This window comes from Ranitomeya imitator, chromosome 2 (genome assembly GCF_032444005.1).
Source record: "Ranitomeya imitator isolate aRanImi1 chromosome 2, aRanImi1.pri, whole genome shotgun sequence".
Lineage (NCBI taxonomy): Eukaryota > Metazoa > Chordata > Amphibia > Anura > Dendrobatidae > Ranitomeya > Ranitomeya imitator.
Genome location: NC_091283.1, coordinates 328235442 through 328262899, shown reverse-complemented (window position 1 = coordinate 328262899; position 27458 = coordinate 328235442). Strand labels below are relative to the sequence as shown.

At 45.8% G+C, this 27458-nt stretch overlaps 1 protein-coding gene across 1 annotated transcript; it reads right to left on the bottom strand.

Annotated features, from left to right (window-relative positions):
- Positions 1-7760: 7760 nt before the first annotated feature.
- On the bottom strand, positions 7761-15468 carry LOC138667419 (uncharacterized). The gene is made up of 3 exons (XM_069755634.1): positions 15169-15468; positions 14932-15088; positions 7761-8986 (listed from the first exon to the last, which is right to left on the bottom strand). Exons 1-3 carry the CDS (start codon positions 15281-15283, stop codon positions 7915-7917), a joined length of 1344 nt encoding a protein of 447 aa, XP_069611735.1. The 5' UTR covers positions 15284-15468; the 3' UTR covers positions 7761-7914.
- Between the last annotated feature and the right edge of the window lie 11990 nt (positions 15469-27458).

The window sequence follows — 27458 nt, the reverse complement described above, 5'->3', positions numbered from 1 at the left end:
GGAAAAATCCAGATTGTCTCCAACAACCTGTCAAACATTCTTGGGTCTTATCTTAGACTCTGAAAGTCAGAGGTGTTTCCTTCCAGAATCCAAACAGTTAACAATAAAAAATAAAGTATAATCAGTAATTAATAACCCTGTAATCTCCCTCAGAGAAGGTATGTCCCTTCTGGGTTCCTTTACATCATGCACTCTGGCTGTTCCATGGGCTCAACTTCATTCTAGACGGTTGCAGTATACAATATTACAGGAAGAAGGGAGGTTACAAGGCCATTTAGGTAGCCGTCTATACCTTCCATTGAATGTAATCGAGTCCCTGTCCTGGTGGTTAGAGCCGAATCACCTTGTAGGTGGGGTCCCTTGGGTAATTAAACCTTCAAAAACAATTTTTACTGATGCCAGTCCGACTGGTTGGGGAGCACATCTAGAAGACCAGATAGTTCAAGAGCAATGGTTTATTAGTGAGTCAAACTATTCATCTAATGAAAGGGAACTAAAAGCAGTCTATCATGCCATATGTAAATTCCTTCCGCAGTTATATGGAACTCACACAAGAATACTATCAAACAACATGACATCTGTCGCATACATAAATCATCAAGGAGGAACGAGATCAGGAGCTCTCATGTCTATAACAGATGACATCCTATCTATTGCAGAGACGCATCTTCTATCTTTGTCAGCGCTGCATGTCAGAGGAGTGGACAATTCAAAGGCAGATTTTCTCAGCCGTCACACTCTCCACCAAGGAGAGTGAGTACTCAGTCGTTGTATCTTCACAATGATAACCAAAAAATGGGGCACTCCCGACATAGACCTTTTTGCAACAAGAAGCAACAGACAAGTCAAAAAGTTCGCTTCATTGTTCCTGTTCGACAACCCCGATATCCTCGATGCCCTCCAAGTTCCGTGGACATTCCGGCAAGCACATGCATTTCCTCCATTAATACTCCTTCCGACCGTAATCAGGAAGATAAGAGAAGACAGAGCAAACAGAATCCTAATATCACCATTCTGGCCCAAGAGGCCATGGTTTTCCTGGCACAGAGCCATGTCAGTCCCAGATCCATGGATTCCTCCAGAGGTTCAGGACCTTCTCTCCCAAGGTCCCTTCAACCACCCTTATGTGAAGGGCCTATGGTTGACAGCCTGGAATTTGAAAGGCAACTACTCAAGCTAAGAGGCTTTTCAGAAAAATTGATTGATACCCTTCTACTAAATAGAAAAAGAACTACAACAAATATATATGTACGAGTATGGAAAAAATTTCTTGCCTTCCACCCAGCAGCTGTCAAAAGAAATTCCTATTTCCGCTATCTTAGAATTTCTCCAGAGGGGACGTGACTTAATTCTATCAGTAAGTACTTTGAAGGTACAGGTTTCGGCTCTAGGAGCCCTATATAGTCACAATATTGCCGGAGACAGGTGGATAGCCCGATTTATTTCGGCATGTCAAAAGTCAGAACCAGTCCGAATTCCCCATATACCACCGTGGGATCTTACTTTACTTCTAGGGGCCCTAACAGGGGAACCATTCGAACCACTACACTCGGCCCACATAAAATACGTCTCCCTTAAGACAGCTCTTCTTGTTGCTTTAGTATCAGCAAGAAGAGTAAGTGACATTCAGGCATTATCAATAGATCCTCCCTTTCTGTCAATATTCCAGGATAGAATTGTCATAAAAACAGACCCTTCTTACTTACCTAAAATAGGTACCAAATTCCACGGATCCCAAGAAATCTTCCTTCCTTCCTTCTATAGTAACCCTGCAAATCAGGAATAGGAAAGATACCATACACTAGATGTAAGAAGGGCTATAATAGCTTATCTAGACAGAACTAGCCCCTGGAGGAAGAGCAGGGCTCTCTTTGTTTCCTTCCAGGGCCATATGAAAGGTTCTAGTGTCACGAAGAACACGTTATCCCGGTGGATTCGAGACGCAATTTGCCTGGCTTATTCATCAAAAGGGGAGAACCCGCTTGAAACCGTAAAGGCACACTCTACCCGGGCGATGGCTTCATCCTGGGCTGAGAGAGCGGAGGTCCCAATAGAACTGATATGTAAGGCCGCAACTTGGTCTTCTCCTACTACCTTTTATAGTCACTGTAGATTGGACTTATCTTCCTCATCTGACTTATCTTTCGGTAGATCAGTTCTTAACACGGTGATCCCTCCCAAATGACTATCTCTGAAAGTCTCTCAAGTGGGTGCTGTTGTGGCGAAGAGAAAACACCGGATTACTTACCGGTAATACTCTTTTATAGAGCCACGACAGCACCCCTTTACTTCCCTCCCTAATAGTTATTTTCTCATAAGAGCACTGATAAGGGTGAATGGCTAACTACAAGAACCATACATAAGTTAACTAAAGATAAATAATGATATTGGATTGCCTACTAAAACTGGTGGGTGGTTCCTCGCAATCTCTGTAACCCAACTGTGAGAGCGAGGGAGACCACCCCTTTTATCTCTCCATAGAGTTTCTGTCACGCCGTTAATGGCGATAAAGGGGCAGGACGGCGTACTGGGACCCGCACCTGTCCCTGCCACTATAATGGGGCCCTGGCTTTCCCTTATCTCAGGGGTACCTATGATGGTTAGGAGACCTGAGCCGCCAGCGTATCACTGTCTCCTGTGCAGACCCTATCAGTGGCCCCCTCTCCCCCCAAGGGAGGTGGACTGCACCAGTATAACAATACAACAAATAACAGGGTATACAGACAAGGTAACTAAAAGTCTCAACCTCACCAAATGCTCACACAACCACAGAGGTAACACAGAGAAGGGAAGAGAAGGAATAAACTAGGAAGGAAAACAGGTTTAACATGCAACCAAAACAGCAGACACCAATCTCTGTAAATAAACCTCCAACACCAATACTGCGCTCCTTCAACCTCCAGCCAGGCAGTAGAATTGCTGCTCACTGACAATAGCTGAAGTCAGGACTGAGTCTATATAGAGGATCAGATTACAAAATCCACTTCAGCTGAGAGACCCAGCTCTCAGCAATAAGGTTAACTCCTGCACTGCTGGCACAAAGCAGCCAGGTCAGAATACAGGTGAAGAGCTTCTGTTCACTGTGTGTGAACGAGGCCCAGAGTGCTGCGGTTCTCTGGAACCTCTCTGTCGCGGTAGCCCCGTGACAGTACCCCCCTTCTACGAGGGACCTCCGGAACCTCAGGACCAGGTATCTCAGGATGAGCTGTATGAAATGCCCGAACCAACCTAACCGCATGGACATCGGCAGCAGGTACCCACGTCCTCTCCTCAGGACTGTACCCTCTCCAGGGTACCAGATATTGTAGGGATCAACGAACTAAACGAGAATCCATAACCCTGGAAATCTGGAACTCGAGATTTCCATCAACAAGGACCGAAGATGGAGGTGAAGAGGACGGATTGGATGACGCCACAACCTTTTTGAGTAAGGAGCGATGAAAAACATTATGGATCCTAAATGACTGAGGCAAAGCCAGCCAAAAAGCAACAGAATTAACGACGGCCACAATCTTTTATTTTTTTTTTTTATTTTTTTTATATAGCGCTAACATATTCCGCAGCGCTTTACACACATTATCATTCCTATAAGGGCCAATGAACCTAGGGCCACGAGGGAACTCTCAGCTTAATATTTTTCGAAGACAACCAAACCCAATCACCCACACACAGGTCCGGACCTTCCACACGTCTCCGATTAGCCGCATTCTTATACCTGGAACCCATCCTCTTTAATTTATCAAGAACCCCTTGCCATACGGACGTGATGGATGAAGAAAACTACTCTTCAGGAACATCTGAGGAATCCCTCCTATTAAATGAACTAGATTGAGGATGAAAACCATATGCCCCGAAAAAAATGGGGACTTACCAGTAGACTCATGAGTATGATTGTTTATAGCAAATTCTGCTAACGGTAAGTACTTAACCCAGTCTTCCTGATTCTCTGAGATGAAACACCTGAGATAAGTCTCAAGATTTTGATTTACGCGTTCAGTCTGACCATTGGATTGAGGATGAAAAGCTGAAGAAAACGACAAATGAGTCCCCAGCCAGTTGCAGAAAGCCCTCCAAAACTTAGAAATAAACTGCACCCCACGGTCTGAGACAATATCTGAAGGAATACAATGCAGTCTCACAACCTCCTTAATAAAGACCTGTGCCAGAGTCTTAGCATTTGGTAATGCGGGGAGCGCAATGAAATGTGACATCTTGCTAAATCTATCAACTACGACTAAAATAACTGTATTACCCTTCGAAACCGGTAAGTCAGTGATGAAATCTATTGACAAATGAGTCCAAGGTCTATTGGGAATCTCCAAAGGTTGCAGAGACCCAGACGGGCGAGAATGAGAGGACTTGGAACGCGCACACACACTGCAGGCAGCGACATATTCCTGTACATCATGTCTTACCCCAGACCACCAAAAACGCCGAGTGAGTAGGTCCGCGGTAACCTTACTTCCAGGGTGTCCGGCCAAAACCGAGTCATGATGCTCATTAATGACCCTGAGACGGAGATTAGCTGGAACAAAAAGTTTACCTAACAGACAGGCTGCTGGGGCGTCCCCCTGTGCCTCTACCACCTCTTTCTCAAGATCAGAATTAATTGCGGCGACTACTACACCCTTCTGCAGTATAGGACCTGGTTCACAATTATCCCCACCCCCCGGGAAACAACGGGATAACGCATCAGCCTTAACATTCTTATTTCATGGCCGGTACGTAATGTAGAAATTGAACCTGGCGAAGAACAGAGACCACCTTGCCTGCCTAGGTGTAAGACGCTTTGCAGATTCTAAATACAACAGATTTTTGTGATCTGTGATCACCATGACAGGGTGAAGTGCTCCCTCCAAAAAATGACGCCATTCCTCAAATGCCCATTTAATTGCCAACAGCTCCCTGTTACCAATGTCATAATTCTTCTCCGTAGGAGATAATTTTTTCGAGAAAAATGCACACGGATGCCACTTACTCGGAGAAATCCCCTGAGACAATACAGCTGCCATCCCTACCTCAGAGGCATCCACCTCTACCACAAATGGCTGAGTGATGTCAGGCTGTATTAATATGGGTGAAGTGGAAAAACACTTTTTCAAAGTTTCAAAAGCTTTACTGGCCGCACTGGACCATACTGAGAAATCTGTGCCTCTCTTGGTCATGTCTGTCAATGGTTTGGCTACCACTGAAAAGTAACATAGTAACATAGTAACATAGTTAGTAAGGCCGAAAAAAGACATTTGTCCATCCAGTTCAGCCTATATTCCATCATAATAAATCCCCAGATCTACGTCCTTCTACAGAACCTAATAATTGTATGATACAATATTGTTCTGCTCCAGGAAGACATCCAGGCCTCTCTTGAACCCCTCGACTGAGTTCGCCATCACCACCTCCTCAGGCAAGCAATTCCAGATTCTCACTGCCCTAACAGTAAAGAATCCTCTTCTATGTTGGTGGAAAAACCTTCTCTCCTCCAGACGCAAAGAATGCCCCCTTGTGCCCGTCACCTTCCTTGGTATAAACAGATCCTCAGCGAGATATTTGTATTGTCCCCTTATATACTTATACATGGTTATTAGATCGCCCCTCAGTCGTCTTTTTTCTAGACTAAATAATCCTAAAAGTCCTAAAAATCCTAAAGTCTTTAATAAATTTGCGATAGAAATTTGCAAAAGCTAAAAACCTCTGTAAAGCCTTAAGGTCCTCAGGGCGATCCCACTCCAAGACCGCCCTGACCTTAGCCGGATCCATACGAAAACCTGTGGAGGATAAGGCTGCTTTCACACATCAGGTTTTTTGCCAGATGCCGAATGCGGCGTCGCGCCGCATCGCCGGATCCGTTTTTTTTTTCAAAGAAACCGGAGGCAACCGGATGAGCCGGATCCGTTTTTTTAGCCGGATCAGGTGTCCGGATCCGACAAAAAACCGGATCCGGCTCATCCGGTTCGTCCGTTTTTCTTTCCGTTTTTTTACGGATCCGGCTTTAAAAAACGCCCCCTAAAAGGCTAAAAGGGTGATTGGCCGGCTGAAAACTATATATACAGTGTTCTTAACATCTGTGACGGGTTGGAGAGGAGCAAGATACAGAGCAAGATGGATGGCATTATTGCAAAGATTCTGCAGAACAACGTGGATTTCATCACAGAGGCGAATCGATTAAAAGCTATTGTTATGAGAAAGAGGAAGAGAGACAGTGTGTCATGCATCTGCGACGCCGCCGTTTGTGGATCCACCCCATCACGGCACAGAGAATGACCCGGGGAGTCTTTTCAACGTTGTATATGGAGCTTCGAGGTGACCCTGAAAAGTTTTTCTGCTATGTTCGGATGAAAGCGGAGAACTTTGATATATTGGTGGAGCGGGTTCAACATCAGATAAGAAAGAGTGATACCTATTGCCGATTCTCCATTACCCCGGCTGAGAGTCTGATGGTCACTCTTCGGTAAGCATTCTTTTTGAATCAACTTTTGTTGTGGACTCTTTATTTGATATTTTGAATTTGTAGTCATTTCTGCCTTCCTTTTCTTCACAGATTCCTAGCAACTGGTGAATCCCTGTCTTCCCTACATTTTCAATTCAGACTGGGCATTTCCACAATATCAGGAATAGTGAGGCACACTTGCCGTGCACTGTGGGACTGTCTGCATGAAGAATACATTCCACATCCCACAATGCAGACATGGTTGGAAGTAGCTGACAGATTCCTGGAAGTGTGCCAGTTTCCCAATTGCTTGGGTGCGGTGGACGGGAAACACATCCGTATCGTGAAACCGGCTGGTTCTGGATCTCAGTATTTCAACTACAAGAAGTACTTTTCCATCGTGCTGATGGCCATCGCCGATGCGGATTACAAATTTGTAGCGGTGGACATTGGGGCGTATGGCCGTTCTAATGATTCGCAAGTTTTAAAACTGTCTTCTATGGGGCGGCATTTATATGGACAAACCTTTCAATTTCCCCCCCCCCCCCCAAGACCACTGCCTCAAACCTCTGAGCCACCAATGCCATTTGTATGTGTTGGGGATGAAGCTTTTCAGCTTTCAGAGCATCTTTTGAAACCCTACTCCAGCCGTGGTTTAACCAATACTAAAAGAATTTTCAACTACAGACTCACACGTGCAAGGAGAATGGTGGAGTGTGCGTTTGGGATCCTAACCGCCAAATGGAGAGTTCTCTTGACATCCATAAACTTAAAGACAGACACTGTGGATGAGGTGGTGAAAGCGTGTGTTGTGCTACACAATTATGTTATATCCAAGGAACAGCTTTCTATTGAGGACCACTCTGCTGAAACCACCTTGATGGATTATAGCAACCAGACATACAGAAGTTCTGCCACAGTTTCCAGAATACGGGATCACTTTGCAGAATATTTTATTTCACCCCAAGGAAGAATACACTGGCAGGATGATAGAGTTTAAACACTTTGTATGTACGTAGTAATAACTTTAACCTTTACCCATGTTGTGTACCTGTTGTTTTTACCTTACCCATGTTGTGTACCAGTTTGGTTTTTACCCTCATGTTGCGTACCTGTTTTGGTTTACCTTTTACCCATGTTGGGTACCTGTTTGAGTTTATTTTTAAACCATTGAGTTTATTTTTAAACCAAGATGTGCATCTTTTTGGGTTTTACCCAAAGTACTACTGTTACCAATAAACCTTTTTTTAACAAAAGTGTTATTTGTGCCTAATGAATAAATACAAGAGAGTTTTCAACCAAAAAGTTTTATTAACATAATGTAACAACACGCAAAACAATGGGGTACTAAATGTTTTCATATGTCGGGGTGGAGATACTGTCGGAGGCACTGTCTGATAGGGACACTTCGACAGTGGGAGTGTGGAGAGAGGAATGTGATGGTGGTGGAGAATGTTCAACGGTTAGGGGTGAAGGAGTGGAGAAAGCTATTGAGCGGGTGGACAAGAAAGTGGGATTGGGGTTAGAAATTTGGTAGGATGGAGGGGTGTAGGAAATGTTTTGTAAAGACTGGGTGGCAGAATGAGTGATGTGTGTAGAAGATGTTTGGGAAGAGGGTGATAGAGTCTGTTGGAAGTGGGCAGGGAGAGGAGGCGAGGATGAAGTAGATGTGAAGTTGTATGGGTCGGGATCATCATATGGGTGGGAAGTGGCACGGGAGGGAGGCTGGTAGTGTGGATGGTGGGAAGGGGCACGGGGCTGGTGGTGTGGCTGGTGGGAAGGGGCACGGGAACGCTGAAAGTGTTGTGGCTGTTGGGACGGGGCACGATGTGGATAATGGCGAGTTGGGCGTGATGGGGCAAGGTCAGTTTGTCGATACGGGTCAGGAGGATGGTACTGGCTGTAGTGGTGGACAGTGGAGGAAGGGGGCCAGTTGGAGGATGGTTGGAAAGACTATCTGCTCTAGAGGCAATTAGCGCTAGAGTAGACTGGCAGGATTCCATTACTTGCATCTGCTGAGAAGTAGATAGCGTCTCCATTTGCTCAAGCACCGACTGTAAAAAAGTGTTGTTCGGTGACTGTTTTGCCTCTGAACGCATCGTTACCAGAAGTGTATGCATCTCGAGCATACTTTTATTTATGAAATTGAATCCTGCAGCCATTTGCTCGGACAAAACTTTCAGACAGTTCTGGAACGATGCGTTCAGGTGCAAGAACTCGGGAGCATAACTATGTACCTGACCCCTCTGGCGAAACCGCCCCAATGCTACAGGTGTACTAGAGGTGGCTGCAGCAGAAGGGTGGGGTACAGGAAACGCTATGTTCTCACCAGCAGCTACATGCAATGGAACCGGCCAGGATGCTCCAGCGCTCATGGATGGGAAAGAGGGATCAGTAGAGTGGGAAGGTTCAGAGTGGGAAGGTGCAGAGTGGGAAGGTGCAGAGTGGGAAGGTGTAGAGGGTTGCTCACTGTCAAAGTGTCCCTCGGTGGCGGCCTCCTGAGGGATCGCCCCAGAAGTGTTCAATTGTGCTGCAGGCTCCCGAGTGCTCCCAACGGTACTGTGGAAAAAGAGAGAAACAAACAATTAATATACTGTCATTGCATGGCCCTGTGTTGTGAATTCTGTAGCAGAGCTCCCTCCTGTGGTCACAAGTGGTACTTCGGCTGATTCTCTCTGTGAGCTTCCGTTGGTGGAGGAAAGTGGTACTGCGGCTTCTGAGTTTCCTTCCTCAGGTGATGTGGTGAAGTCGTTAGGTGCTGCTCTATTTAACTCCACCTAGTGCTTTGATCCTGGCCTCCAGTCAATGTTCTAGTATTGGACCTGTTTCCTCCTGGATCGTTCCTGTGGCCTGCTGCTCTGCATAGCTAAGTTCCGCTTTGCTATTTTGTTTGCTGTTTTTTTCTGTCCAGCTTGTCTATTTGTTTTTTCCTGCTTGCTGGAAGCTCTGGGACGCAGAGGGTGTACTTCCGTGCCGTTAGTTCGGTATGGAGGGTCTTTTTGCCCTCTTTGCGTGGTTTTTGTAGGGTTTTGTGTTGACCACAAAGTTACCTTTCCTATCCTCGCTCTGTTCAGAAAGTCGGGCCTCACTTTGCTAAATCTATTTCAGCTCTACGTTTGTCTTTTCATCTTAACTCACAGTCATTATATGTGGGGGCTGCCTTTTCCTTTGGGGTATTTCTCTGAGGCAAGGTAGGCTTATTTTCTATCTTCAGGCTAGCTAGTTTCTCAGGCTGTGCCGAGTTGCATAGGGAGCGTTAGGCGCAATCCACGGCTGCCTCTAGTGTGGTTGGAGAGGATTAGGGATTGCGGTCAGCAGAGTTCCCACGTCTCAGAGCTCGTTCTATGTTTTTGGGTTATTGTCAGGTCACTGTATGTGCTCTGACCTCTATGTCCATTGTGGTACTGAATTACCTTATCATAACAGTACTGGAGGCCCAAAGTACTAATGATTCTCAATAGAGGGAAAAAAGAAGTTCTGAGACCATTTTTTTTTCTCTGCACTGTGTTTTGCCTTTTTTTTCCCCTAGACATTTGGGTGGTTCAGGACACAGGTGTAGCGATGGACATTAAAGGTCTGTCTTCATGTGTGGATCAGCTCATGGCAAGAGTACAAAATATTCAAGACTTTGTGGTTCAGAATTCTATGTTAGAACCGAGAATTCCTATTCCTGATTTGTTTTTTGGAGATAGAACTAAATTTCTGAGTTTCAAAAATAATTGTAAACTATTTCTGGCTTTGAAACCTCGCTCCTCTGGTGACCCAGTTCAACAAGATAGGATCATTATTTCTTTTTTATGTGGCGACCCTCAGGACTGGGCATTTTCTCTTGCGTCAGGAGATCCTGCATTAAGTAATATCGATGCGTTTTTCCTGGCGCTCGGATTGCTGTACGATGAGCCTAATTCAGTGGATCAGGCAGAGAAGAATTTGCTGGCTCTGTGTCAGGGTCAGGATGAGATAGAGGTATATTGTCAGAAATTTAGAAAGTGGTCCGTACTCACTCAGTGGAATGAAGGTGCGCTCGCAGCTATTTTCAGAAAAGGTCTCTCTGAAGCCCTTAAGGATGTCATGGTGGGATTTCCTATGCCTGCTGGTCTGAATGAGTCTATGTCTTTGGCCATTCAGATCGGTCGACGCTTGCGTGAGCGTAAATCTGTGCACCATTTGGCAGTATTACCTGAGCTTAAACCTGAGCCTATGAAGTGCGATAGGACTTTGACCAGAGTTGAACGGCAAGAACACAGACGTCTGAATGGGCTGTGTTTCTACTGTGGTGATTCCACTCATGCTATCTCTGATTGTCCTAAGTGCACTAAGCGGTTCGCTAGGTCTGCCACCATTGGTACGGTACAGTCAAAATTTCTTCTGTCCGTTACCTTGATCTGCTCTTTGTCATCATATTCTGTCATGGCATTTGTGGATTCAGGCGCTGCCCTGAATTTGATGGACTTGGAGTATGCTAGGCGTTGTGGGTTTTTCTTGGAGCCCTTGCAGTGTCCTATTCCATTGAGAGGAATTGATGCTACGCCTTTGGCCAAGAATAAGCCTCAGTACTGGACCCAGCTGACCATGTGCATGGCTCCTGCACATCAGGAGGTTATTCGCTTTCTGGTGTTGCATAATCTGCATGATGTGGTCGTGTTGGGGTTGCCATGGCTACAAGCCCATAATCCAGTATTAGATTGGAAATCCATGTCTGTGTCCAGCTGGGGTTGTCAGGGGGTACATGGTGATGTCCCATTTCTGACTATTTCGTCATCCACCCCTTCTGAGGTTCCAGAGTTCTTGTCTGATTACCGGGATGTATTTGATGAGCCCAAGTCCGATACCCTACCTCCGCATAGGGATTGTGATTGTGCTATCGATTTGATTCCTGGTAGTGAATTCCCAAAAGGTCGACTGTTTAATTTATCTGTGCCTGAGCACGCCGCTATGCGGAGTTATGTGAAGGAGTCCTTGGAGAAGGGGCATATTCGCCCGTCATCATCGCCATTAGGAGCAGGGTTCTTTTTTGTAGCCAAGAAGGATGGTTCACTGAGACCTTGTATAGATTACCGCCTTCTAAATAAGATCACTGTTAAATTTCAGTACCCCTTGCCGTTGTTATCTGATTTGTTTGCTCGGATTAAGGGGGCTAGTTGGTTCACCAAGATAGATCTTTGTGGTGCGTATAATCTTGTGCGTATTAAGCGAGGCGATGAATGGAAAACTGCATTTAATACGCCCGAGGGCCATTTTGAGTAACTAGTAATGCCATTCGGACTTGCCAATGCTCCATCAGTGTTTCAGTCCTTTATGCATGACATCTTCCGAGAGTACCTGGATAAATTCCTGATTGTGTACTTGGATGACATTTTGATCTTCTCGGATGATTGGGAGTCTCATGTGAAGCAGGTCAGAACGGTGTTTCAGGTCCTGCGTGCTAATTCTTTGTTTGTGAAGGGATCAAAGTGTCTCTTTGGTGTTCAGAAGGTTTCATTTTTGGGGTTCATCTTTTCCCCTTCTACTATCGAGATGGACCCTGTTAAGGTCCAAGCCATCCATGATTGGACTCAGCCGACATCTCTGAAAAGTCTGCAAAAGTTCCTGGGCTTTGCTAATTTTTATCGTCGCTTCATCTGCAATTTTTCTAGTATTGCTAAACCATTGACCGATTTGACCAAGAAGGGTGCTGATGTGGTCAATTGGTCTTCTGCTGCTGTGGAAGCTTTTCAAGAGTTGAAGCGTCGTTTTTCTTCTGCCCCTGTGTTGTGTCAACCAGATGTTTCGCTTCCGTTCCAGGTCGAGGTTGATGCTTCTGAGATTGGAGCAGGGGCTGTTTTGTCGCAGAGAAGTTCTGATTGTTCGGTGATGAAACCATGCGCCTTCTTTTCCAGGAAGTTTTCGCCTGCTGAGCGAAATTATGATGTGGGCAATCGAGAGTTGCTGGCCATGAAGTGGGCATTCGAGGAGTGGCGTCATTGGCTTGAAGGAGCTAAGCATCGCGTGGTGGTCTTGACTGATCATAAGAACTTGACTTATCTCGAGTCCGCCAAGCGGTTGAATCCTAGACAGGCTCGTTGGTCGTTGTTTTTTGCCCGTTTTGACTTTGTGATTTCGTACCTTCCGGGCTCTAAAAATGTGAAGGCGGATGCTCTGTCTAGGAGTTTTGTGCCCGACTCTCCGGGTTTATCTGAGCCGGCGGGTATCCTTAAAGAGGGAGTAATTGTGTCTGCCATCTCCCCTGATTTGCGGCGGGTGCTGCAAAAATTTCAGGCTAATAAACCTGATCGTTGCCCAGTGGAGAAACTGTTTGTCCCTGATAGGTGGACAAATAAAGTTATCTCTGAGGTTCATTGTTCGGTGTTGGCTGGTCATCCTGGAATCTTTGGTACCAGAGAGTTAGTGGCTAGATCCTTTTGGTGGCCATCTCTGTCACGGGATGTGCGTACTTTTGTGCAGTCCTGTGGGATTTGTGCTCGGGCTAAGCCCTGCTATTCTCGTGCCAGTGGGTTGCTTTTGCCCTTGCCGGTCCCGAAGAGGCCTTGGACACATATCTCTATGGATTTTATTTCAGATCTTCCCGTCTCTCAAAAGATGTCAGTCATTTGGGTGGTCTGTGATCGCTTCTCTAAAATGGTCCATTTGGTACCCTTGTCTAAATTACCTTCCTCCTCTGATTTGGTGCCATTGTTCTTCCAGCATGTGGTTCGTTTACATGGCATTCCAGAGAATATCGTTTCTGACAGAGGTTTCCAGTTTGTTTCGAGGTTTTGGCGAGCCTTTTGTGGTAGGATGGGCATTGACTTGTCTTTTTCCTCGGCTTTCCATCCTCAGACTAATGGCCAGACGGAACGAACCAATCAGACCTTGGAAATATATCTGAGATGCTTTGTTTCTGCTGATCAGGATGACTGGGTGTCCTTTTTGCCTTTGGCTGAGTTCGCCCTTAATAATCGGGCCAGCTCGGCTACCTTGGTTTCGCCGTTTTTCTGCAACTCTGGGTTCCATCCTCGTTTCTCTTCAGGGCAGGTTGAGTCTTCGGACTGTCCTGGTGTGGATACTGTGGTGGACAGGTTGCAGCAGATTTGGACTCATGTAGTGGACAATTTGACCTTGTCCCAGGAGAAGGCTCAACGTTTCGCTAATCGCAGACGCTGTGTGGGTCCCCGACTTCGTGTTGGGGATTTGGTTTGGTTATCTTCTCGTCATATTCCTATGAAGGTTTCCTCTCCTAAGTTTAAACCTCGTTTCATTGGTCCGTATAGGATTTCTGAGGTTCTTAATCCTGTGTCTTTTCGTCTGACCCTTCCAGATTCTTTTTCCATACATAACGTATTCCATAGGTCATTGTTGCGGAGATACGTGGCACCTATGGTTCCATCTGTTGACCCTCCTGCCCCGGTTTTGGTGGAGGGGGAGTTGGAGTATATTGTGGAGAAGATTTTGGATTCTCGTGTTTCAAGACGGAAACTCCAGTATCTGGTTAAGTGGAAGGGTTATGCTCAGGAAGATAATTCCTGGGTCTTTGCCTCTGATGTCCATGCTCCCGATCTTGTTCGTGCCTTTCATATGGCTCATCCTGGTCGTCCTGGGGGCTCTGGTGAGGGTTCGGTGACCCCTCCTCAAGGGGGGGGGTACTGTTGTGAATTCTGTGGCAGAGCTCCCTCCTGTGGTCACAAGTGGTATTTCGGCTGATTCTCTCTGTGAGCTTCCGTTGGTGGAGGAAAGTGGTACTGCGGCTTCTGAGTTTCCTTCCTCAGGTGATGTGGTGAAGTCGTTAGGTGCTGCTCTATTTAACTCCACCTAGTGCTTTGATCCTGGCCTCCAGTCAATGTTCTAGTATTGGACCTGTTTCCTCCTGGATCGTTCCTGTGGCCTGCTGCTCTGCATAGCTAAGTTCCGCTTTGCTATTTTGTTTGCTGTTTTTTTCTGTCCAGCTTGTCTATTTGTTTTTTCCTGCTTGCTGGAAGCTCTGGGACGCAGAGGGTGTACCTCCGTGCCGTTAGTTCGGTACGGAGGGTCTTTTTGCCCCCTTTGCGTTGTTTTTGTAGGGTTTTGTGTTGACCGCAAAGTTACCTTTCCTATCCTCGCTCTGTTCAGAAAGTCGGGCCTCACTTTGCTAAATCTATTTCATCTCTACGTTTGTCTTTTCATCTTAACTCACAGTCATTATATGTGGGGGCTGCCTTTTCCTTTGGGGTATTTCTCTGAGGCAAGGTAGGCTTATTTTCTATCTTCAGGCTAGCTAGTTTCTCAGGCTGTGCCGAGTTGCATAGGGAGCGTTAGGCGCAATCCACGGCTGCCTCTAGTGTGGTTGGAGAGGATTAGGGATTGCGGTCAGCAGAGTTCCCACGTCTCAGAGCTCGTTCTATGTTTTTGGGTTATTGTCAGGTCACTGTATGTGCTCTGACCTCTATGTCCATTGTGGTACTGAATTACCTTATCATAACAGCCCTGGCTGAAAGAGCAAAAGAGATTAGACATGTAAAACATTAGTGCATGTGGTGGGTAATATTTACCTTCGGGTGACCATCGTTGACCTGAGGAACGACAGGGCCCTTGCGTATTTGTACGTGCTCCTGCATCCTCGAGATCCACTCGGGGCCCGCATCTCTTTATTGAACTCCTTCTTAAAGCGATCCCCGATCGACCGCCACCTTTTCACAATCCGCTCACCTGTTAAAATAGGAGAAAGACAACTTGGTTAGAAACAGCATTTTAGAATGCATCACCAAAACTGAACTGAGGATACTTACGTTCTTGAATCTGGGCCTGAACATGTAGGTCCTCCCACCTCGGAATCAGTTCACAGCAGATTTGCTCCCAGAGTCGACGGGTCACTGAGAGATCAGCATGGCAGCGGTCACCCATATTCCACAACGGCTCCCTGTCTCTGACAAGATCGATGAGGAGGTCAATATCAAGGCCGACCTCCTCACCGTCCGAATCTGGAGCACGCTGTGAAACCTGTTTGAAAAGGGGGAAAAAAATTAACACCAAATTTGAAACATTGCTAACCTCCACCCAAAAAATAACAAAAAACCTACACGACGACGGCCGCCACGTGAATGTCGCCGACGACCCTGGGAGCCACTGGAAGGACCTATTGCTTGGGCACCAGATTCAGAACTCTAGAAGAAAAAAATAAAAAATTATGTGCTTGTTGGTAGCCATTCTATGTGTTGTGTGCCATGTGATATATATGTTTTGTATGTGTTGTGTGAGGTTTGAAAGTATCAGTTTCTATGTATTTTGTTGTAAGAATCTAGTGTTATGTTTTGTGTGTAGTGTAGGGTGTGTTTCCGCAGTACATCACAGATACATACCAATTGTGAGCCCTCTCCATGGGTTTCTCCACCCCTTCCCTCATCTTCGCGGACCACCTCTTCTCCTGGGGACTCAGCCTCATCAGTTTCCTACGATGAAAGATAAAAAAATGCATGATGCACACACACACACCTTAGGTTCATACTAACCTCTGTGCATTGACGGCGAGGACGGCGAGGAGGAGGAGGGCTCCCCGAAGACATGGCTGCAGGCTCTCGGCTCTGTGGCTGGCTCTGGGCTCTGTGGCTGGCTCTGGGCTCTGTGGCTGGCTCTGGGCTCTGTGGCAGGCTCTGGGCTCTGTGGCAGGCTCTCGGCTCTGTGGCAGGCTCTCGGCTCTGTGGCAGGCTCTCGGCTCCCGGCTCTGTGGCAGGCTCTCGGCTCTGTGGCAGGCTCTCAGCTCTGTGGCAGGCTCTCGGCTCTGTGGCAGGCTCTCAGCTCTGTGGCAGGCTCTCAGCTCCCGCGTCTGTGGCAGGCTCTCGGCTCTGTGGCAGGCTCTCAGCTCTGTGGCAGGCTCTCGGCTCTGTGGCAGGCTCTCGGCTCTGTGGCCGGCTCTCGGCTCTTGGCTCTGTGGCAGGCTCTCAGCTCTGTGGCAGGCTCTCGGCTCTGTGGCAGGCTCTCAGCTCTGTGGCAGGCTCTCAGCTCCCGGCTCTGTGGCAGGCTCTCGGCTCTGTGGCAGGCTCTCAGCTCTGTGGCCGGCTCTCGGCTCTGTGGCAGGCTCTCAGATCTGTGGCAGGCTCTCAGCTCTGTGGCAGGTTCTCGGCTCTCTGGCAGGCTCTCAGCTCTGTGGCAGGATCTCGGCTCCCGGCTCTGTGGCAGGCTCTCGGCTCTGTGGCAGGCTCTCAGCTCTGTGGCAGGCTCTCGGCTCTGTGGCAGGCTCTCAGCTCTGTGGCAGGCTCTCAGCTCTCGGCTCTGTGGCAGGCTCTCAGCTCTGTGGCAGGCTCTCGGCTCTGTGGCAGGCTCTCAGCTCTGTGGCAGGTTCTCGGCTCTCGGGCAGGCTCTCTGGCAGGTTTCTGGCTCCTTCCGTCTTGGCAGGGTGTGGCAGGGTGTTGGCTCTTCTGCTTTTGGGCTGGAAATGGCTGAAGGCCTCATGGCCCTGCTTTATATATAGTCCAGGGGGCTGATCAAAGTTTTTTGAGCATGCTCAGTGTAAAAAGCCGGATACGGCCGCCGGATCCGACTTTTTCCTGATCCGGCGCTTTCCGGCGTCCATAGACATGCATTGTTGTAAAAAGCCGGAAAGACCGGATCCGGCCTTTCCGGCTTTTTCGCCGGAGACAAAAAATGTTACAGTAGATGTTTTTTCCAGACGCCGGAATCGACTTGACGCCAGATCCGGCATCAGACCGGAAGGAACGCTGGGCTATCCGGCACCAATAATATTCAATGGGGGAAATGCCGGATGCGGCTTCTCCGGTTTTCTATTCCGTTTTTTATCGGAAGAGCCGGAATTCGCCTGAAACAAAAAACCTGATGTATGAAAGCAGCCTAAGAAATAACCCAGAAACGGAATCTCTTTGACCGCGAACATGCATTTCTCAAGTTTGGCAGTCTATTGTCCCTGAGTACCTGAAGGACCTGCCGTACATGATCCTGATGAGACTCGAGGTCACGGGAATAAATTAAGATGTCATCGAGATATACCACCACAAACCTACCTATTAAGTGACTAAGTATATAATTGACAAAGTGTTGAAACACAGCAGGAGCATTACTTAACCCAAAAGGCATAACCAAGTTCTCGTAATGTCCCTCTGGAGTATTAAACGCCGTCTTCCATTCATCCCCCTCCTTCATCCGAATGAGATTATATGCCCCCCTGAGATCTAATTTGGAGAACCATTTAGCCCCCACAATTTGATTAAAGAGGTCCGGAATAAGAGGGAGCGGGAAAGAATCCCGGACCGTAATTTGATTTAATTCACAGAAGTCTAAGCATGGGCGTAAACCCCCGTCCTTCTTCTTAACAAATAAATATATCTCAAGGCACGCTGCACATAGCAATTGTACATGGGAGGAGAGAATATATATATATATATATCTATAACCACCAATGTGCACCAATGGAAGGTGTATCGGACAAATCGGGAAAACATATAGAAAAAACGAAGAAAAAAAACGAAACAAAGTCCAAAATGCAGTATAAATTACAATATTTATTAAAATAAATATAATATAGTGTAACGGTGGGAAAAAATACCATAAAAAGCACAACACCAGGGACATATAAATGGCAGCACTAAAAATAAATTAAATATATAACCACAGTGTAAGGACAACATATACAGTGGGGCAAAAAAGTATTTAGTCAGTCAGCAATAGTGCAAGTTCCACCACTTAAAATGATGAGAGGCGTCTGTAATTTACATCATAGGTAGACCTCAACTATGGGAGACAAACTGAGAAAAAAAAATCCAGAAAATCACATTGTCTGTTTTTCTAACATTTTATTTGCATATTATGGTGGAAAATAAGTATTTGGTCAGAAACAAAATTTCATCTCAATACTTTGTAATATATCCTTTGTTGGCAATGACAGAGGTCAAACGTTTTCTGTAAGTCTTCACAAGGTTGCCACACACTGTTGTTGGTATGTTGACCCATTCCTCCATGCAGATCTCCTCTAGAGCAGTGATGTTTTTGGCTTTTCACTTGGCAACACGGACTTTCAACTCCCTCCAAAGGTTTTCTATAGGGTTGAGATCTGGAGACTGGCTAGGCCACTCCAGGACCTTGAAATGCTTCTTACGAAGCCACTCCTTCGTTGCCGTGGCAGTGTGCTTTGGATTATTGTCATGTTGAAAGACCCAGCCACGTTTCATCTTCAATGCCCTTGCTGATGGAAGGAGGTTTGCACTCAAAATCTCACGATACATGGCCCCATTCATTCTTTCATGTACACGGATCAGTCGTCCTGGCCCCTTTGCAGAGAAACAGCCCCAAAGCATGATGTTTCCACCACCATGCTTTACAGTAGGTATGGTGTTTGATGGATGCAACTCAGTATTCTTTTTCCTCCAAACACGACAAGTTGTGTTTCTACCAAACAGTTCCAGTTTGGTTTCATCAGACCATAGGACATTCTCCCAAAACTCCCCTGGATCATCCAAATGATCTCTAGCAAACTTCAGATGGGCCCGGACATGTACTGGCTTAAGCAGTGGGACACGTCTGGCACTGCAGGATCTGAGTCCATGGTGGCGTAGTGTGTTACTTATGGTAGGCCTTGTTACGTTTGGTCCCAGCTCTCTGCAGTTCATTCACTAGGTCCCCCCGCGTGGTTCTGGGATTTTTGCTCACCGTTCTTGTGACCATTCTGACCCCACGGGGTGGGATTTTGCGTGGAGCCCCAGATCGAGGGAGATTATCAGTGGTCTTGTATGTCTTCCATTTTCTAATTATTGCTCCCACTGTTGATTTCTTCACTCCAAGCTGGTTAGCTATTGCAGATTCAGTCTTCCCAGCCTGGTGCAGGGCTACAATTTTGTTTCTGGTGTCCTTTGACAGCTCTTTGGTCTTCACCATAGTGGAGTTTGGAGTCAGACTGTTTGAGGGTGTGCACAGGTGTCTTTTTATACTGATAACAAGTTTAAACAGGTGCCATTACTACAGGTAATGAGTGGAGGAAAGAGGAGACTCTTAAAGAAGAAGTTACAGGTCTGTGAGAGCCAGAAATCTTGATTGTTTGTTTCTGACCAAATACTTATTTTCCACCATAATATGCAAATAAAATGTTAAAAAAACAGACAATGTGATTTTCTGGATTTTTTTTCTCAGTTTGTCTCCCATAGTTGAGGTCTACCTATGATGTAAATTACAGACGCCTCTCATCTTTTTAAGTGGTGGAACTTGCACTATTGCTGACTGACTAAATACTTTTTTGCCCCACTGTATGTGCATACCTGTGTCAATAAGCCATAAAATATATAGCAAGCAGATTTACCAAATAAATATTATAAAGTGCATGTGCAAACTTAATTAGTTGGTGGCAAAAAGGAGACCGAATAGAGATGCTGATAATAAATATTGGTGCAAACTATTGGCGCTAAATCCGGCCAGTATATAGTATAATAGTCATAGTGACCAGTGAGCTATAAAGCACCCAGCGGGCAAAAAAAAAATGCCCAAAAAAAACAAAATAAAAAAATCGGAGTAGAGGTCAAAAAGAAGCCACCTGGTATTACCTGCTGAATGGGATGAACGTCCTTGGGATGTGCCAAACCCCGACACACGTTTCGGCGTCTGCCTTCGTCCCCCTGGACGTATGGTGCAATCATAAGGACGGTGTGGAGGTAGCTCTCGATTCCCCTCCTCAGAGAATACATCCTTAAAATCTGAGATGAACTGTGGCAAAGCCTGAGAACTCAATCCGGCCAGCCGAGTACCCAGGCAATGTTCCTGACAAAACTCACTCCATCTAGTAGTCTGCCAGTCTAACACCGGGTTGTGTAATGTGAGCCATGGTAAACCGAGAACTACAGGCGACGGCAAACCTCCCAACACATAACAATCTAATGACTCAGAGTGCAATGCCCCTATTTGTAGGCTCACCCCACGGACGATCTGAGTGAAAGTCCCCTGGCTCAAAGGTGCAGAATCAAGGGAAATTATAGGTATGGGTCTAGACAACTCTTGAGTCTTAAGTCCATGTGCCTGAACAAACCCAGCATCAATTAAATTAAACCCTGCCCCAGAGTCCAGAAAGCCAGAGATATTGAGCCTACTTTCACCAAGACGAATCTCGGCTGGTAGGAAAAATTGAGGTTTACCTAAGGAGGAAATTAGTACACCCGAGTTGCCAACCTCCCCGCAACCCGGGCTCAATAGTTTTCCGGCGGTTGTCTTCTAGAAGGACACACATTCAGATAATGACCCCTTCTGCCACAAAAAAAACCATGCACCTCCCTTACGCCATACTACTGCAACCCCCTTAGAACGAGAAGCGCCACCCAACTGCATAGGTTCTCCTAGAGACTCAGATTCTGGTGAGTCCAAATCTGAATTACCTTTGAATAGCGGAGATTCATTGAGTCTCTGGTGCAGGCGGCGGTCCACACGGATCACAAGAGACATAGCTGCCTCCAGTGTAGTTGGTGTCTCCTGTAGAGCGAAGGCATCTTTTACTTTATCAGATAGGCCCTGATAAAATTGACTGCGGAGTGCAGGGTCATTCCACATTGTGTCAGTAGTCCATCTCCGAAACGCAGAGCAGTACTCCTCTACTGGCCGGTCTCCCTGTGTAAGATGGCGTAATGTGGACTCAGCGAGGGAGACGCAGTCAGGATCATCATACACTTGACCTAAGGCTCGAAAAAACTCCTCCACAGTCCACAACGGCAAAACGTCAGCGGGAAGTGAAAATGCCCAGGCCTGAGGGTCACCTTGTAGGAGCAATACTATAATTCCAACCCTCTGCTCCTCTGAATCTGAAGTGTGAGGACACTACCTAAAAGACAATTTACAGGCCTCCCTGAATGTAACAAATTTGTCACGCCCCCCAAAGAACCTGTCAGGTAACGCAATTTTAGGCTTTTAGGCTCCAGCGAAGCTTGTGGAGGTGTAGCAACCCCTGCAGTGGCCACTGGAGTGCGCTGTACAACCGCCGAGCGGAGGTCAGCCACCTCTAGACTGAGTTGCTGCATTTGTCCAGCTAAAGCAGCAATGGGGTCCATATTGGACCAAGAAAATTTTTAAGGTCAGTGATACTGTCACGCCGTTAACGGCGATAAAGGGGCAGGACGGCGTACTGGGAACCGCACCTGTCCCTGCCACTATAATGGGGCCCTGGCTTTCCCTTATCTCAGGGGTACCTATGATGGTTAGGAGACCTGAGCCGCCAGTGTATCACTGTCTCCTGTGCAGACCCTATCAGTGGCCCCCTCTCCCCCCAAGGGAGGTGGACTGCACAAGTATAACAATACAACAAATAACAGGGTATACAGACAAGGTAACTAAAAGTCTCAACCTCACCAAATTCTCACACAACCACAGAGGTAACACAGAGAAGGGAAGAGAAGGAATAAACTAGGAAGGAAAACAGGTTTAACATACAACCAAAACAGCAGACACCAATCTCTGTAAATAAACCTCCAACACCAATACTACGCTCCGTCAATCTCCAGCCAGGCAGTAGAACTGCTCACTGACAATAGCTGAAGTCAGGACTGAGTCTATATAGAGGATCACATTACAAAATTCACTTCAGCTGAGAGACCCAGCTCTCAGCAATAAGGTTAACTTCTGCACTGCTGGCACAAAGCAGCCAGGTCAGAATACAGGTTAAGAGCTTCCGTTCACTGTGTGTGAACGAGGCCCAGAGCGCTGCGGTTCTCTGGAACCTCTCTGTCGTGGTAGAGCCGTGACAGTTTCCTGTTCCTAGGGGCGGATCCCCTCTCTCAAGTGGGTGCTGTCATGGCTCTATAAAAGAGTAATCCGGTGTTTGACAACTATGAGAGACAGTTACCTTTCACAATTGGTTCAGGACTCAACAAGAAAGGGGGCACTGCTAGACCTAATATTAACCAACAGGCCAGACCACATATCAAATATAAGGGTTGGGGGTCACTTGGGGAATAGTGATCACAAAATAATAAGTTTTCATGTATCCTTTAATAAGATGTGTAGTAGAGGGGTTACAAGGACACTATACTTCAGAAGGGCAAATTTGAACGGATGAGAGATGATCTTAGTGCAATCAACTGGGACGATATCCTGAGACATAAAAATACACAAAGAAAATGGGAGACGTTTATTAGCATCCTGGATAGGACCTGTGCACAGTATATACCTTATGGGAATAAACATACTAGAAATAGGAGGAAACCAATATGGCTAAATAGAGCTGTAAGGGGCGCAATAAGTGACAAAAAGAAAGCATTTAGAGAATTAAAGGAAGTAGGTAGTGATGAGGCATTAAATAAATACAGAAAATTAAATAAATTCTGTAAAAAGCAAATCAAGGCAGCTAAGATTGAGACAGAGAGACTCATTGCCAGAGAGAGTAAAAATAATCCCAAAATAGTCTTTAACTATGTAAATAGTAAGAAACTAAAAAATGATAGTGTGTAACACTATTGTAGGAACTCTAGGATTCTGGTAGCGTGGGGCAATGAACAGACAGAGATGGGTTTCTTTAGTGCAAATAGTGTATTTGTACCACAGCAATAACACCCAAAACAATATACTGATAACCCGCAATGAAACAAGTCCCTTAACCATATACAGCAAATCGGAAGAGTTCTTAGGGCAGAGTCCTCGGCAAGGTGAGTGTGACAGGTAACGTGGTGCAGATCCAAAACACTGTTGGTGCAGAAAGAGTCAAATCCAGGTATGTAGTAAACACAGGGAAGTCCAGAACAAATTCTCAGGTTAATCCCAGGTGTGGCATGAACACGGGTAAGTCCAGAAACAAGTTCTCAAGTTGACCTCAGTTGTGGCATAAACAGGGGTAAGTCCAGAACAAGTTCACATTAAGTATACTGGTGTAAATTCCAGTAGCTCCCACCGGGGGGGAGTAAATGAAGGATTAAGTAGCAAAAACACAGTCCAGCAACATAGTTCCAAAACACAGTTCAAAAACAGAGTTTTCTTACCAGGAGGAGTGAACCAAGGGTTAAGTTCCAAAGCCAACAGACTGAGAGTGTAGCTTACATAGGCAGAGAATGTTCAGAGCCACGGGTAGAAGCACAGTAGAACAAGCAGCTGAGCTGAAGAGGAAACGGAAGCAGAATACTCCAGCAAAGAGGCTGACACCTGAGCCGGGTTTTAAACAAATGAACAGGAAGTAGGGCAGACAAAAACAGCAAACTCCATCTTAACAAAGGGCAAAATCATTCACAAGGTGACTTGGAAAACCCGGAAAACTGACATAGTGTTGGCCCCCTTAAAAATAGTCTGGGTGAAATGGTGGAAATTGATGAGGAAAAAGCCAATATGCTAAATGACTTTTTTTATCAGTATTTACACAAGAAAATTCCATGGCAGACAATATGATCAGTGATAACAAAAATTCCCCAATAAGTGTCACCTGCTTAACCCAGCAGGAAGTACGGCAGCTCTAAAAAATCACTAAAATTGACAAATCTCAAGGCCCGGAAGGGACACACCCTTGAGTACTGCAGGAATTAAATACACTCATTGATAGACTATTGTTTTTAATCTTTAAAGAGTCCATAATAACAGGGTCTGTACCACAGGACAATAAGGGGATAAAAACTGAACTCGGAAATTATAGGCCAGTAAGCTTAACCTCTACTGTGGGTAAAATCCTGGAAGGCCTGCTAAGGGATGCTATACTGGAGTATCTGAAGAGGAATAACCTCATGACCCAATACCAACATGGGTTTACTAGGGACCATTCCTGTCAGACTAATCTGATCAATTTCTATGAAGAGGTAAGATCCGGACAGGACAAAGGGAACCCAGTGGACGTAGTGTATATGGACTTTTCAAAAGCTTTTGATACTGTGTCACACAAAATGTTGATACATAATATAAGAATAATGGGGATAGGGGAAAATATGTGTAAGTGGGTTAAGAGCTGGCTCAGGGATAGGAAACAAAGGGTGGATATTAATGGAGCACACTCGGACTGGGTCACGGTTAGCAGTGGGGTACCACAGGGGTCAGTATTGGGCCCTCTTCTTTTTAACATATTTATTAATGATCTTGTAGGGGGCATACAGCGTGGAATTTCAATATTTGCAGATGACACTAAACTCTGCAGGGTAATCAATACAGAGGAGGATAATTTTATATTACAGGATGATATATGTAAACTAGAAGCTTGGGCTGATAAATGGCAAATGAGCTTTAATGGGGATAAATGTAAGGTCATGCACTTGGGTAGAAGTAATAAGATGTATAACTATGTGCTTAATTCTAAAACTCTGGGCAAAACCGTCAATGAAAAAGACCTGGGTGTATGGGTGGATGACAAACTCATATTCAGTGGCCAGTGTCAGGCAGCTGCTACAAAGGCAAATAAAATAATGGGATGCATTAAAAGAGGCATAGATGCTCATGAGGAGAACATAATTTTACCTCTATACAAGTCACTAGTTCGACCACACTTAGAATATTGTGTACAGTTCTGGTCTCTGGTGTATAAGAAAGACATAGCTGAACTGGAGCGGGTGCAGAGAAGAGCGACCAAGGTTATTAGAGGACTGGGGGGTCTGCAATACCAAGATAGGTTATTACACTTGGGGCTATTTAGTTTGGAAAAACGAAGGCTAAGGGGTGATCTTATGTTAATGTATAAATATATGAGGGGACAGTACAAAGACCTTTCTGATGATCTTTTTAATCATAGACCTGAGACAGGGACAAGGGGGCATCCTCTACGTCTGGATGAAAGGTTTAAGCATAATAACAGACGCGGATTCTTTACTGTAAGAGCAGTGAGACTATGGAACTCTCTGCAGTATGATGTTGTAATGAGTGATTCATTACTTAAATTTAAGAGGGGACTGGATGCCTTTCTTGAAAAGTATAATGTTACAGGGTATATACTGTATACTAGATTCCTTGTTAGGGTGTTGATCCAGGGAACTAGTCTGATTGCCGTATGTAGAGTCGGGAAGGAATTTTTTTTCCCCAGTGTGGAGCTTACTCTTTGCCACATGAGGTTTTTTGCCTTCCTCTGGATCAACATGTTAGGGCATGTTAGGTTAGGCTATGGATTGAACTAGATGGACTTAAAGTCTTCCTTCAACCTTAATAACTATGTTACTATGATCTCTGTGTCCTGTGTAAGAACTATGGAGATCGCGCTATTCTTCTGTATAATGGGGCACGGTGCTGGGGCCTGAATATGAGACCTTGTCTGATCTCTGTGTCCTGTGTAAGAACTATGGAGATAACGCTATTCTTCTGTATAATGGGGCATGGTGCTGGGGTCTGAATATGAGACCTTGTCTGATCTCTGTGTCCTGTGTAAGAACTATGGAGATCGCGCTATTCTTCTGTATAATGGGGCATGGTGCTGGGGCCTGAATATGAGACCTTGTCTGATCTCTGTGTCCTGTGTAAGAACTATGGAGATAACGCTATTCTTCTGTATAATGGGGCATGGTGCTGGGGTCTGAATATGAGACCTTGTCTGATCTCTGTGTCCTGTGTAAGAACTATGGAGATAGCGCTATTCTTCTGTATAATGGGGCATGGCGCTGGGGCCTGAATATGAGACCTTGTCTGATCTCTGTGTCCTGTGTAAGAACTATGGAGATAACGCTATTCTTCTGTATAATGGGGCATGGTGCTGGGGTCTGAATATGAGACCTTGTCTAATCTCTGTGTCCTGTGTAAGAACTATGGAGATCGCGCTATTCCTCTGTATAATGGGGCATGGTGCTGGGGCCTGAATATGAGACCTTGTCTGATCTCTGTGTCCTGTGTAAGAACTATGGAGATAGCGCTATTCTTCTGTATAATGGGGCATGGCGCTGGGGGTCTAATATTCCTGTACAGGGGTCTCTGGAGAGATAATCTCACCCCAGCCTTCTGGATTGGGGGGAGGGAAAAGGGATTGGGGACATTTTACTGTAATAAAAGTGTTTTGTTTTCCCCTTTTTGTCTGTAGGAGGTAAAGAGCCGTGGCTGAAGATGCTTTATCTCCAGAAGGCTACAGAGGAGGGAGCATTGGCAACTCTGAATGTCCACATCTATTCTGGGACTGGGAGTTAGGAAAAGGGGCAGGAGGACATTTTTGGATTTGTTTTCGGGGTCGGGGGCAAGAGATGTAATATTTGTCCATATAGTATAAATATATGAATACAGTTACCGTAGGTCCTGGAATATTTGGACAGTGACTGAATCTTCGTGATTTCAGCTCTGCAGGCCACTAATTTCGATTTATAATGCAACAACTGAGATACAGTTGAAGTGGCAACTTTCAGGTTTAATTAAAGAGGTTGAAAAAAAAATATCCTGTGGAACGTTTAGGAATTTTTCTACAAATTCTCATTTCAGGGGCTCACAAGTAATTGGTCAAATTATCTTTACCATAAATAAAATGTTCATGTTTAATACTTTGTAGCTAATCAGATGTAGCCCCATAGTTTGTAAGCTTGCGAGCAGGGCCCTCACTCCTCCTGGTATCTGTTTTGAACTGTATTTCTGTTATGCTGTAATGTCTATTGTCTGTACAAGTCCCCTCTATAATTTGTAAAGCGCTGCGGAATATGTTGGCGCTATATAAATAAAATTATTATTATTATTATTATTAGCCTGGCATCTGACTAAAATGGCTGTGTGAATACTGAGCTCCCTCTCACCCAGAGCCAGGTTAGCAACGTATGCATTCATTCTACTTTTTATGGCTCATCCCTCACATGTAACACCCTCCATGATGACCCGAGGTAGAAGAAATCAGGAGAACCAAGGAAAGCTGGAGTTTTACTTCACAGAAGCCCGGAGCAGCAAGGAAGGCACTGAGACCTCCATTAACAGCCAGATCTCCACGGACGGTGTATTGGACACCTCCAGCGGAGTTGCGCTCTCCACCCGCAGCGAGTATGGGATCCATGGGTCTCTCCCTGCAGCAAAATCACTCACCAGGTTCAAGATATAGTCCCCTGGCAGACATGGAGGAGGATGTAGTCCCGTCGAGGAGGCGGAGGGATATTTCCTCTCCCACAGTTAACCAAGCTGCACACAGCCAGAGACTAGGTGAGGAGCTGCAAGTGTCAGCAGGGGAATCAGCCAGCTCTGCTACATCCAG